Source organism: Acomys russatus, chromosome 29 (assembly GCF_903995435.1).
Source record: "Acomys russatus chromosome 29, mAcoRus1.1, whole genome shotgun sequence".
NCBI lineage: Eukaryota > Metazoa > Chordata > Mammalia > Rodentia > Muridae > Acomys > Acomys russatus.
This window is the reverse complement of record NC_067165.1, coordinates 15,100,016-15,114,207: the sequence shown is the minus strand read 5'-3', so window position 1 is coordinate 15,114,207 and position 14,192 is coordinate 15,100,016. Positions and strand designations below refer to the sequence as shown.

General features: G+C 44.1%; 1 protein-coding gene and 1 non-coding gene across 2 annotated transcripts in view; one reads left to right on the top strand and one right to left on the bottom strand.

Moving 5' to 3' along the window:
• Positions 1-14,192, top strand: part of Ccdc30 (coiled-coil domain containing 30) — a 77,563-nt gene that overhangs the window by 16,166 nt on the left and 47,205 nt on the right. The window contains exons 4-5 of the mRNA XM_051171857.1: positions 1,773-1,844; positions 5,279-5,394. Coding sequence (XP_051027814.1) covers positions 1,773-1,844; positions 5,279-5,394 — 188 coding nt within the window. The remainder of the gene's footprint in view (positions 1-1,772; positions 1,845-5,278; positions 5,395-14,192) is intronic.
• On the bottom strand, positions 13,709-13,815 carry LOC127212125 (U6 spliceosomal RNA). Its single transcript, XR_007833508.1, has one exon. It is a non-coding gene; the product is annotated as a U6 spliceosomal RNA (small nuclear RNA).

Here is a 14,192-nt window from a genome sequence, read left to right as displayed (position 1 = left end):
ATCCTAACAGCTTAGGAAACCTGCTAGCCAGTCACAGTGAGGAGCCCACAGAAGCAAAGGGGGAGAATCTGAACCAGGAAGTCCAACCCTCGTCAACTCCAATGCCCCATGTCTGCCATTCTCATGTAACCCTTTGTACCCTGATGGCTAAGACTGTCAACCTGGCAGAATCTAGAACCACCTACGAGACACCCCTTTGAGCGTGCCTGGGATCTAGAACCACCTAGAAACACACTTCTGGGCATGCCTTGGATCTAGAATCTCGTAGGAGACACACCTCTGAGCATGCCTAGAATCTAGAATCTCCTAGGAGACACCCCTCTGAGCGTGCCTGGGATCTAGAACCACCCAGGAGACACACCTTTGAGTGTGTCTGGGATCTAGTTTCTAGACTGGGTCGGTAGAGGGAGGAAGAGATGCTGAAACTGTGAACAGCACCATTCTGTGGTCCAGACCCTGGACAGAAGAAAAGGGGGAAAGTAGTTGAGTCAAGTTTTCATCTGTCTGCTTCCTGCTTTGCATGGGATGTGACTGTTGCTGCTGCTAACATGACAGTCTGCACCCTAGAACTGAGCCACGAGCAACCTTTCCTCTTTAAGACGTCAGGCATTTTGTCCTAGCAATGAAGACAATGACCAACATAGCACCAGAACTATTTCCTTAACTAGAGTGTGGTGACTCACACCTTTAATCCCAGCACTTTGGAGGCAGAGGCAAGTGGGTTTTTGAGTCTAGGGCCTGATCTACAGAGCAAGCTCTAGGACAGCCAGGGCTATACAGAGAAAACCTGTCTCAAAAAAATCAAAAGAAAGAAAAAGAAAAAAGAAAGAAATTAACAAAACAAAATTACAACAGCAACAAGCGTTTCCTGAGATTTTGTTATTTTCATTGCTAGCAGACATTTTGGCATAATTCTCAATGCCCTGCATTTTAGTTGGCAGGAAATCTTCTGTGTACAACAGTGGTCCCACACAATGAAATCACCTAGGAACGCCGCGCCCATCTTGCCACGGAAGTGTTCCCTATGATGTTTATACATTGACAAAATTACCTGGCAACAATTTCTCAAAACGTACCCCCTTACCATCACTAAGTGGGGTGTGACTACTTTGTGCATGCTTTAAACACTCAGCTGTCCTTGTAACTTCAGCGGCCAGAGCTCCTCAGCTTGTGCTCTTAGCAGGAAATGGGTAGGAAACGTCGAGCCTGAGTGAGGTCCACGGAGTACACATGGGAGATGGGAGGAACCCTAGAAGGGAATTCAGGAAAGCCTCTGACAGGTTACATTTCTGTAGAGACTCAAATTCGGGTGTGCAGCAGAGACGGGAAAGGTTTGAAATGTGATTATTATAGGAGTCACTCCCTTCCCTTCCTTCCATGCTTCCTTCCTTCCTTCCTTTCTTGTTGTTGTTGTTGTTCTGAGACAGGATCCTTCTGTGTAGGCTGGCCTCCAACTGATAGAGATCTGCCTGACGCTGGGACTAAAGAAACAGACCACAGCGCCCAGCTCACTTGCTTTGGGGGTGTTTCTTTTTATGTGTATGAATGTTTGCCTGGTGTGTGTCTGTGCACCCCAAGCATGCGGCACCAGAGGAGGCCAGAAGAGGGAGACGGATCCCTTGAGCCTGGACTTACGGTTCGCTGCCCTGGGGGCTGTGGGAATTGAACCTGAATTCTCTGGAATAAGCAGCCAGTGTCCTTAGCTGCTGAGCCATTTCTCCAACCCTTCATTTACTTTTTGTACATATGTTTTCTTAATTTTTTTCTTTTAGGTGACGCACTTGAGAACGCCCTACTGGAAATGGAAAGATTGAAAGATAATCTGATAAAATTGAAAGAAAGCGGTGAGTCATTAGCATACGGAATAATAACCGATCACGCAACAGCATAATATGTATAGTTTAAAAGACTATTTAGGAGCTGAACGTGGGCTCCACGGTCACCACTGAAGGCTCCTGCAGAGGACCCCTGTTTGGTTGTAGCACCCACGTTGGGCAACTCACAACCACCTGTAACTCCAGCTCCAGGGGATCTGACGCCCTCTTCTGGCCTCTGTGAACTCTTGCATACATATGACCAGATACACAGACACTCACGAATGAATATTATAGTAGAATCTTTAAAATACTTTCAATTATGAAAATCTCAAGTACCACTCCTACTGCCATTGCCACTCTTTTTGTTGTTGTCGTTTTGTTTTTTGAGACAGGGCTTCTCTGTGTAGCCTAGGCTATCCTGGAATTCACTTTGTAGACCAGGCTGGCCTCGAACTCACCTGCCTCTGCCTCCCGAGTGCTGGGATTAAAGGCATGCACCACCAAATCCAGCCCCGATTGCTACTCTTGCTGTCACTTACTACTTAAAGAGCAGCAGCTGTTCTGCCAGGGACTTTTCATGACTGTCTTTAACCCACCCAACAAGTCAGGAGGTCACTGTAATCGTGCCCATTTCATAGATAAGGACGCCGAGTCCTGGCAGCTTAATAACCAAGTTACCCATTAACTACAGCAAATATCTCAGCTGATGTGTGAATCCTTATATGTCCAGATTCCAAAAACTGTCCCCAGGACAAGGAACTTGGAGGGCACCGAGGCCCCTGAAATGGCAGGCCCTGCGGCCATTCAGCAGCTCCTCCTGTTAGCTCACTGGGAAGCCGACAGCCTTGGCATGGTGTTGGATGTGTTGGCCTTCCACTGCCGTGGCTATTTAATAAAGCTACTGGCTCTTGTAAAATTCACAGAATGTTTCTTATCAGTTTTGGATCATTCCAAAATTAGTTATTCTTTTCTTTCAAAATATAGGGATATGATTATAAGCTCGAAACTGCTTACAGTGGCTCACACATCCGGTAACTAGAAAAATCAGTGAGGCAACAGAAGGCCTGGTTGGTACTCATGGAAACAATGAGATACACATTCTTTTCATGCAGCCAAGAGAGATCCTCTGAGGACGCCAAACACACAAAGGCGTTAACTGGGATCAGACAAGTCATGTCTCCCAACACACGGGATTAAACTAGCAATCAGGGACAGGAATGTGTTGGAAAAGTCAAGAAGATGCTTCCAAAGAGCCTCTGACATCAGAGAAAAAAGTCCCAAGAGATAACAGGATATAGTTTGATGACAATGGAAACATGGCATTGTCAATATTTTTGGAATACTGCTGAATCTGGGGCTCGATGGAGCCTGGTGGTACTTGATGTTTACACTAGGAATCAAGCAAGGTGGAAGACAATCTAAAAATTCAAAGTAAGAGAAACAAATGAAATCTGAACCAAGCAGAAAGAAGAAACTATGAAAATAAGAGTTAAGGGCCAGTTAAGGGTGGTGCACATCTTTGATTCCAGCACTCAGGAGGCAGAGTTAAGTAGGTCTTTGTGAGCTCCAGGCCAGCCTGGCCCAGCCAGAGCTACGTAATAAGACCTTATCTCAATTAAAAAAAAAAAAAAAAAGATCAGGGAGATGGCTCAGCCAGTAAAATGCTTATCACAAAAATCCAAGTAAAAATTAGAAAGCAAGTGCAGTGGTGCACATCTGTGATGTCAGCACTTCTGCATGGAGACTGGAGGCAGAGACATAGTATAGTATAGGACAGGACAGTATACTCAGAGACAAGAAGAGAGACCCTGCCTCAGAACAAGGTGGGAGGGCACGACTGACTCCTAAAGAGCTGTCCCCCCTCCCTTGTGTTCATGTTGTGGCACATGTATTCCTGCACTGACCTATACACACACGTGCTTATAAACACATGCACACACACGGGATATACAAACAAAAACTCAGGAGAAAGCTGGGCGCTGGTGGCGCACGCCTTTAATCCCAGCACTCAGGAAGCAGAGGCAAGCAGATCACTGTGAGTTTGAGGCCAGCCTGGTCAACAAAGTTAGTCCAGGAAACCCTGTCTCAAAAAACAAACAAACAAACAAAACCAAAAACTCAGGAGGAAGAGGCAGGAGAATTGATGCAAATTCAGCCAGGGCTCCCTAGTAAGACCATGCCAGAAGAACAGAGGTGGAGGGTTGGGGTGGGGAGGTAGGGCGGTGAGGGGTTGAGGGTCTAGGGGGTAGGGGGACAGAAAAATGGGAAGAGCAGAAGGAGGAAGAGGAGGGATCCTAAATATATTAAGTTGAATCTGTATGTAGAATTCTTTGTTAATCCCAGCAGTCGGGAGACAGGCAGGAGATGGCTATGAGTTCGAGGCCAGCCTGGTTTATAAAGTGAGTCCAGGACAGCCAACACTGCACAGAGAAACCCTATCTCAAAAACAAAAACAAAAGAGAAGTCAGGCAGTTCACAAGTGAATTCTAACAAACATGTTAGGAATAAATAATATGTGTTTTATGTAAACTCTTCCAAAAAGTCAAAGAAGAGAGAATAATTCCCAAATTTTAAGGGCATTACTGTACACCAAAATCAGATATTATCAACCATCCCCAATGAATATGGAAATACAAAATAGCTTGTTGGGTGGTCAAATTGAATGCACTCACCAAAAGTGGACTGGTTAAGTGGTGATTGCTTAGTGGATCCCTCGAAGCTGTTAGTAAGACTGCAAGGTGGAAGAGTCTAGAAATGTCTAAGGTACCTAAGAGACAGTGTTAAAGAAAATTTTTTGTCATTTAATTTTTAAAAGTTAGGCACAAATCCAGGCAAGGTGGCACACACCTGTAACCCTAGCACTCAGGGAGGCAGAGGCAGGCAGATTTCTGTGTGTTCCAGGCTAGCCTGATCTACAAAGTGAGTCCAGGATAGCCAAGGCTACACAGAAAAACCCTGTCTTGAAAAAAACATTAAAAATAAGTTAGGCACATCTGTTTTCTAACTTCAGCTCCTGGGCCATCAAGATGGCTCAGGGGGTTAAGGCCACCAAAAACTGATACCCTAAGTTTAGTGCCCAGGTCACATACAGGCGAAGGGAAGAACTTATGCCAGTAAGTTGTCCTCTATTATGCACGTGTGCATGCACACGTGAGCACACACACACACACACACACACATACTCATATATGCACACACACAAAATAAAGAAATGCTTCGTGTTTCCAGAAGAACTTGTATCACTGGAAACTTTACACTAAAAAGTTCATTAGGCTTGTGTGAGAAATACAACCCCCTGTTCTGTTACAGCAGGTTGGTAGGTAGAACACTGGTTTGGTGGCTCTCCTGTGCAGCCGACCACAGGTGCAGAACACAGTAGAACAGCACTCACAAATGCTTGGAGCCAGCCCCTCCCAAAGTAAAACTGACCCAGAGGAATGACTGACTGCCTCTCTGTTTAGGTGCAACCGACTTACAGAAAGCAAAGGAACATAACCAGAGGCTGGACGAGGAAATTCTGGCCTTAAGGAACCGAGTTCGTGCGCTTGACTCTGAGAAAAAGGCACTTGGAGAAATGGTCAGTGTGCTTTCGGTCCTAGAGTTTCTTTGTGTGTATCCAATAGCAACCAGAGGTGTGAGCCGAGTGGCTACCTATGGTCCAAGGTGGTCCTTGGGGAGAATTGTTTGGTTTTGGTTTTTGGTTTGTTTGTTTGTTTGTTTTGGCTTTTTCTGAGACAAGATTTCTCTGTATAGCCTTGGCTGTCCTGGACTCACTTCGTAGACCAGGCTGGCCTCGAACTCACAGCGATCCACCTGCCTCTGCCTCTCTGAGTTTGTTTGTTCCAAAGTGATCATTTCTATTGTTTGCTTCAAGATTATTTTTCTATATTGTTGATAGTATTTCCAATTTCATCCAATGCATTATTCATTTCAGACAGACTTTTTCTTTTCTAACAATTCCATTTTTTAAAAAAGTCCCTGAAGCCAGGCGTGGTGGTGCACGCCTTTAATCCCAGCACTGAGGAGGCAGAGGCAGGTGAATCACTGTGAGTTTGAGACCAGCCTGGTCTACAAATCGAGTCCAGGACAGCCAAGGCTACACAGAAAACCTTGTCTCAAATAATAATAATAATAATAATAATAATAATAATAATAATAATAATAATAATAATATTATTATTATTATTATTATTATTATTATTATTATTATTATTATTTCCTCCACTTAAACTCACTGTGTTTAAGAAAACGCACTTGCCTTTGCTAAGTCTGTTCCTCTTACGTACTTTCTTGTTCTTGCTTTTATTGCTTGAGAATGTCACACACGCCGCTAGTGTATGTGGCTCGAATCCACACCCACTCTCTCCCTCCACTCCCTCCTGCTTGTCTCCTGAATGCTGAGATTACGAGTGTGCACCAGCACACCTAGCTAACACATGTGTTCAGTAAAACCTCTTGCAGGTATAAGGCTGGGTTCCTAGCAAGCCGCATGCCCTGACCATGTCCACCTTGGGGCCCAGATCCACCACAGAGCTCACCCTTTTCAGTACGTCCGCTTGCTGGCCTGTGCTCACCCACCATGCTATTGTGCTAGGACAGGACCACAGGACTGCTGTAATACAGAAACCACACCAACCAAATGCCAAGAGCATCCTCGGGTGGCTTGAGTTCAAATCCTAGCTCTATCCCTTACATGTGACTCTGAGTGCACAGCTTTCTGTGCCTCAGTTTCCTTTTCTGTAACTGAGAACAACAGCAGTGCCTGCTACTCCCAGTGATCCAGCCAATACCAATGTGTATTTTGCACTTGAGAAGGAGAAGACAGGACAGGGGGAGCCTCAGCCTCTGTGATAACTGACAAAGTATCAGCAAGCCAAGAGCGCTGCCACGGCCATAACTTGTGGGGGAACCACAGGGGCAGGAAGGCCCCTAAGTACGGCTCTCAGTGGTCCACCCCTGTACTCAGCATTGCGCCTCAGGAGTTTGGTTTGCGTAGATGTGTTCATCATCTTCCAGGCTGTAGTGTAATCAGGATTTTCTTTCCCTATCATCAAAACTTGAAATAAACATGTACTTATAAAATTACAAGATACAAGCCGGGTGCGGTGGTGGCGCACGCCTTTAATCCCAGCACTTAGGGAGGCAGAGGCAGATGGATCTCTGTGAGTTCGAGGCCAGGCTGGTCTACAAAGCGAGTCCAGGACAGCCAAGGCTACACAGAGAAACCCTGTCTCCAAAAACCAAATCAAAAATCAATAAAATAAAATTACAAGATACACTTCATCCACAAGCTGAAAACACGTATAAAGACCATTGCAAATATTCTTCCTAGAGCAAATAGCATGTATAGCCTATAATTACATAGAAATTACTAACTATATAAAGAAGAATATATTTTGTATAGAGAGAAGGGAGGCGGGGGTCTCTCTTTTTCTTTTTCTTTCTTTTTTGTTTTTGTTTTTTTTTTTTTTGTTGTTTTTGTTTTTTCAAGACAGGGTCTCTCTGTGTTAGCCTTGGCTATTCTGGACTCGCTTTGTAGACAAAGCTGGCCTTGAACTCACATCAATTGGGGCGAGACCTCTCTAGCCCAGGTTGGCCTGGAGCCTACTAGATAGACTAAGGTTAGCTTCAAACTCAGCCTTCTGCACCCTGAGTGGTGGGTTTATAAGTGTTCATCACATCACATAATGAGACCCATTAAAACTAGGACACATTATCAGTAAACAGTGACCAACATGAGTTAACAGACTTTTAAAGGTAGTTTATTTATTTTTTGCCTTCGAAATTCTTTCACAGAGAAAATGCTGGACTGCCTTAACTGAGGTTGGCAGCCAGGTGATGAGCTATCAGTAACTATTAAGCCAGAATCGCTCTCGGCTGAGGAACGGAATGGGCCAGGTGCTGTGGCCAGCAGGTCAGCGCAGCCGTCTCCCATGAGCTTGTTTCTCGGCCTTGGCCTGGTGCCCTCCATCCTGGTCACAGATGCTCAGCCTGCAGGTGGGCAGCCATGCTCTCCTGACCACTGCTATGATTTCTGACAAAGGAAGTAAGAGCGTATCACCAGGCTCATTTTCTGTGCACCTGAGTGGGCTTCGGATATTCCTGGTTGTGTCTGTGAACCTTTGCAGACTGAGGGAAGCACCCTAAGCCTCATCTAAAGAGAGAGAGAGAGAGAGAGAGAGAGAGAGAGAGAGAGAGAGAGAGAGAGAGAGAGAGAATATCAATCTCTCTCTGTGTCTGCCCTCCCTTCTCTCTCTCTGGGTGTATGTGTGTGCTCAAGCATACATGTGCCTGTGTGTGTGCATGTAAAGTCTGTTGATCATATTTCTCGGTCTTTTTGTTTTTGTTTTCATTTTTTAGACAGGGTTTCTCTGTGTAACAGCCCTTGCTGTCCTGGTACTCGCTATGTAGACCAGGCTGGCCTCGAACTCACAGAGATCCGCCTGTCGCTGCCTCCCAAGTGCTGGGATCAAAGGCGTGCGCCGCCACCACCCAGCTTGCTGGTCATATTTCTCCGTAGAGCCCTCTCAAACAGACGAAACCTAATAGTTGAGAAATCTATAGTGTTGTAGTGACTATTGGAGATTTGCCAGAGTCATGGAAGTTTTCTTATTTTGTCCTGTTAAATTGCTGTTTGTTTGTTTGTTTGTGGCAAGGTGTCTCTCTCTCTCTCTCTCTCTCTCTCTCTCTCTCTCTCTCTCTCTCTCTCTCTCTCACTCTCTCTCTTTCTCTCTCTCCATCCAAAACTGGCCCCAAATTTGCTACCCTCTTGCCCCAGTCTCCAGAAAACTGGGGTTATAACCATACGCTACAATACTCGGCCGACATAATTCACAAGACGCTAACAGTAATCCTAAAAGGCAGGAATTGTTCACCTGGCTTAGAAAACCAAGGCCACAAATTCATAACTGTAAAACCGTGGTGTCACAGCTCCCTCCACTGACCACAGAACCCACCCTTTTGCCCCTGAACCTCTCAAAGCCTGTTGCTGTGGTCCTTAGTTCTACACGAAGGCAAAGCTCCTACTTCCACTCGACACCAGCCACAGAAGCTTTCCCTACTGTGCGCTCTGTAGCAGCTCTTCCCGGCTGAACTCCCTTGAAAATAACAGTGTGCAATCATTCTTTGATTTTCAAAGGAAAAAGAATCCAGAAAGGCTCTTCCTTTTATCAGACACCCTACACATGTGACAGTGCGTCCAGATGCCACCAGGTTCATAGCAGGTTGCTGTTGCTCTCAAAGAAATGAGGCAGAGCGAGGGAGAGCCAGAAAGATGGCTCACTAGGTAAAGGCACCTGCCACCCCTAAAGACCTGCCTTCGATCCTCAGGACCCCATTTGTCGAAGGAGAGAACCGATTTCCACAAGGTCTCCCTCTGGTCTCCACTGGTAGTGGCATGCACAAACTATATGCCCAGACACAAAAGAGAAACATGTAAATTTTTTTCTTGAAAAAGGAAAAGCATTGTTTTTAAACAAAATCCCAAACATCTGATTTTACCAGTAAAGGCTCAGGAGCCAGATGCTGGGATGAAAGCCTGCTAGCTCAGAGAGGCAGAGAAAGCGCCCAGCTGACTTTCCTGCTCCTCAGACATCCTGGAAGGAAAAAGCCCCTTCTCCTTCTCCACACTGTTTCAAAAGCCTTTCAAATTGAATGTCCCTCGTTTCTACTTCCTGTTTGCCTCCCTATCCATCCTCACTTCCTCTCACTCTATGGTTTTTGCCTGTGTTCACTCAGTGTCAACTGATTGCTGGCTCCACCTCTTGACCTATGGCTGAGTTTATTTAATCCTGTTTACAAAAAGATCTTGGATTAAAAGTGTGTGCTAGGGCTGAGCCACACCACAACTAGAAACAGGGCTTTCTGGTATAAAATCTTGGGGTTCACAGTGTGACCAAATATCCTGTGAGCTATTTGTCAGGGATAACAGCAGCCCCAGTATTTTAAGAGTTTAATCCAGTACCATGATGTATGCCAGAGTCTCACAGACAGCAGCTCACTTGTCCGTGGGGCAGACTTCCTCAAAGCAGACACCAGTATTCCCACTGCAGAGTTTTCAGAGCTTTGGGGGGTTTGACCAAAGCAAGAGTCAACCAGGAGTTGATACAGGCTTATCTGGCCTTAGAGTTCACCTTCCACACAGCACCAACTTTATATAGGGAATTTAGGGAGAGGCCCGCAGAGGTCACCATGGTATGTTCAGAAACTGCTCCGCATAGAGGTGAGTGGGCAGTGTGTCATCCTCTGTAAGCCTTAGGCAACTGTGACTGTGACTGAGAGAGGCGACGACAGTGAGATTGACTCATCACTCTGTGTCCAGGAGGCACAGTGAAAACCAGAGCGTTGGGTAGTCTCCACCTCCCAGACAGAATGTTGACAAGGCCACGTTCTGAGCCGTTAAACTGTTTCTCAAAGTCCTTGGCAGCTGGTCCTTGTGAAGGAGGCAACCTGCAACACCACTGGCTTCCCTCTTAATTTGATGCAGACTGGCAGGTGAGGTGAGGTCCTGTAGCCACCAGAGAGCTCTGAACCCCTGATCTTCTCCGCATCCGTTTCCAGCGTCAAACTTAGGTCATGAAGTTATGTAAATTGCCTAGATGCATAACTGTATCCAATGCGCTGTAAGTTATGGCAACATTTACACACACACTCATAAAATGTATCCAAATGCCTTCAAATATATTATTTATTCAAACCTAAAGCAAGCTATGTGAATCAGTTGGTTACAGACTTAAGTAATAAATTATAAATTATTTTTTCAGTTCTTTGTTTTTGTTTTTCGAGACAGGGTTTCTCTTATGAACCTGCTTTGTAGACCAGGCTGGCCTCGAACTCATAGAGACCCACCTGCCTCTGCCTCCTGAGTGCTGGGAATAAAGGCGTGCGCCACCATGTCCAACATACTTTTTCAGTTTTTAAATATATTATTTGAAAACACTGTCTTAAACATTTTTAAAATCTATCTTAAAAATAGCCACTTATCATGGCACACGTGTTTAATTCTGGCATTTGAGAATCAAAGGCAAGCAGATGGCTCTGATTTCAAAGCCAGTTTGGTCTGGATGGGGAGATCTCATCCCCCCCCATGACTTTTTTTTTCAAGACCGGGTGTCTCTGTGCAGCCTTGGCTGGCTTTGTAGACCAGGCTGGCCTTGAACTCACAGAGATCGGCCTGCCTCTGCCGCTGGGATTAAAGGCGTGTGCCAACATGCTCTTTTTTTTTTTTCTTATAATTTTTTGTTTGTTTGGGTTGGGTTTGTCGTTGTTTGTTTTGTTTTTTTCTTTTTTGAGACAGAGCTTCTCTGTGTAGTCCTGGCTGATGTGGAGCTCACTCTGTAGACTAGGCTGGCCTCCAACTCATAGAGATCCACCTGCCTCTGCCTCCTGAGTGCTGGGATTAAAGGCCTGCACCACCCATGCTCAGCTCAGGATGACATTCGTTGTTTTTTTATTAAATAAATTTTTTACATATCCATTTATATTATTACACATATACAATAAACACCTACAGTAAGAAGAACCACAAAACAATCAGGAATTTTTTTTTTTTTTTTTTGGTTTTTCGAGACAGGGTTTCTCTGTGTAGCCTTGGCTGTCCTGGACTCACTTTGTAGACCAGGCTGGCCTCAAAACTCACAGAGATCCACCTGCCTCTGCCTCCCGAGTGCTGGGATTAAAGACGTGCGCCACCATGCCCGGCTCACAATCAGGAATTATATCAATGTTACATTCATAGAGTGTTTTGGCTATTTGTATTTGGCAGTCTTGAAGAAAACATCTTTCCCATCTGGGTATGCCTAAAATTCTAAATGTAAATCAATATCTATCATATCTTGTCAGTATCAAACATCTATCTAGACCTAAAAACATCTTAACTCCTAAACAACTAAGCTTAATTGTAAAATTAAACTATCTGGTCTTCAACCCCATCAGAGACTTGAGAAGGAATAAAAATTAATTACCTGAGTATACAGAGAGTGCGGTTTAGCTGGAATTCACAGCGATCCTCCTGCTCTTCCTCCCAAGTGCTGGGATTAAAGGCATGAGCCACAACTCCCAGAGGTTAGCTGCTTCTAAAATGAGAAGATGACAGAGACAGTTTGCTGCTTAAACAATCACCCAAAATTCTCTATAACATCGGAGCATCATCTTCAGCCTTCTGGCCCAATATAGCTGACAGACATATTTGTGAGGCAAGAACTATTGAGGACTTGCTTACCCTGTCTTGGCAGAGTTCGGCTATCGACTCTGCCTGCATCCAATATTGCCCATTTTTAGGCAGAATTCTGTTTGTGGTAGAAACGAGGACATTTTGCTCAGTGGCTTGCTTTCCACACTTGAAGCCATCTTCATAAGGAGGTTCTTTGATGCTCATCATCTTCTTTGAGGTAGGCTGGGTGTTGCCAGGAGTTGACCTGTCTCATTGTAAATGGATCTTTAAAATAATAAAAACATCTTTAAGCCAGGCATGGTGGCACACGCCTTTAATCCCAGCACTCGGGAGGCAGAGGCAGGTGGATCGCTGTGAGTTTGAGGCCAGCCTGGTCTACAAAGTGAGTCCAGGACAGCCAAGGCTACACAGAGAACCCCTGCCTTGAAAAACCAAAAAATATTTTTTAATTAAAAAAACATCTTTAAATGCCATATTCTGTAGGACTCTGAGGTTTTTGAAGACCTTATCTATTTTACCTTATATAGCTATAGAATCATATTTATCTGTTAAACCTAGGATGTATATTCTTGTGATAAAAATAGACTAGTAATTGACATGACCATTATTTGATCAGCTAACAACCAACTTGTATAACTTACTTATCCCAAGCAGCCTGCAATAGCACTTTCAAAATATTGGAAGTAAACCTTGTATTATAATTGAGTTGTATGGGTACAATACTGCATATTAGAGTAGAAATATATATATATATAATGTGTGAAAAATAATCTTAAATTTGAATTCTATACCAATGTATCTAAAATCAAACTTATTTTGCCTTTCTATTCACAAATTTATACCAGTAAATTAAAAATAACCTTGTGAGTAACAATTAAGGTGTTAAATTGAGGAGTAGATTCACTAATCTACTTTTTTGTCCTATCTTCCCTATATATTTCTACAGTGCCCCTTCTTTCTTTCTTTTTCTTTTCTTTCTTTTTTTTTGTTTTTTGTTTTTTTGTTTTTTTGTGTTTTTGTTTTTGTTTTTGTTTTTCAAGACGAGGTTTCTCTGTGTAACAGCCCTGGCTGTCCTGGACTCACTTAGTAGACCAGGCTGGCCTCAAACTCAAAGATCCACCTGCCTCTGCCTCCCGAGTGCTGGGATTAAAGGCCTGTGCCACCTCGCCCAGCTCCCCCTTCTTTCTTTCAACCCCAACCTCCAAACCTAAGAATGAAAGATAAAGGAAAGGAGAGACATCCCTGAGTCCAACCTTGTTTTCTCTCTAAATAAGACCAATAATAACTTATAACCAACTCCCAATGAAAGTAAACATCTATCACCCAAGAAAGCAACCAAAAACCTATACAACCCCATTAAGGGAAATGGGGTGTTGTTCTGTTGAGGTTCTTCTGGCTGACTTGGGGCAAATAATACCTTTGTAGAGGTCCAAATAAAATTGTGGGAAACAATTAAACAAGATAGGAATAGCATTCTTGATCCAGTTTCTAAATGTTGAGAAATTCCAGGCTTAATTAGAGTCCCGCAATGCTGGGCCAATTGGGATTGGAGGCTTTCTTTGAAAGCGTCCTGGGAGCTGTCTTGTTCTGATGAGGCACAGCAGCTGAAGCACTTGGTGCTGGAACACGAAGGATACAGGATGTCAGTGTCTAGCATGCTGAGAGGAATGCATCCTGTCAGGTCTGATCCAGTGTCAGTGTCTGGCTCTTTTGTTCTGAAAAAAATATGGAACACTTCATGAATTTGTGTGTCATCCCTGCACAGGGGCCATTCTAACCTTTTCTGTATTGTTCCAATTTTAGTGTATGTGCTGCCAAAGTGAGCACTGACATTGGGTTTTTTTGTTTGTTGTTTTGGTTTTTTTGTTGTTGTTGTTGTTGTTGTTGTTTTTTCGAGACAGGGTTTCTCTGTGTAGCCTTGGCTGTCCTGGACTCACTTTGTAGACCAGGCTGGCCTAGAACTCACAACATTCTTTTAGTAAGAAAATAACAAGGAAAATATATAGTGTCCTCAGTTTTAAGGGTTAAGGTGTCTCTCCTGCTTTAAATTAAAGTGCAAGTGAGACTGAGGAACCCTGCCCTGAGTGTTGGATGTATCAGAGTCTCGTGTGCACATGGAAAAATTATTCACTTGGCAGATGTGATAATGATGAGGGAGAAGATGCTTTGGGGAAAATAAATAAACAAATCCTTCCTCAAATCCT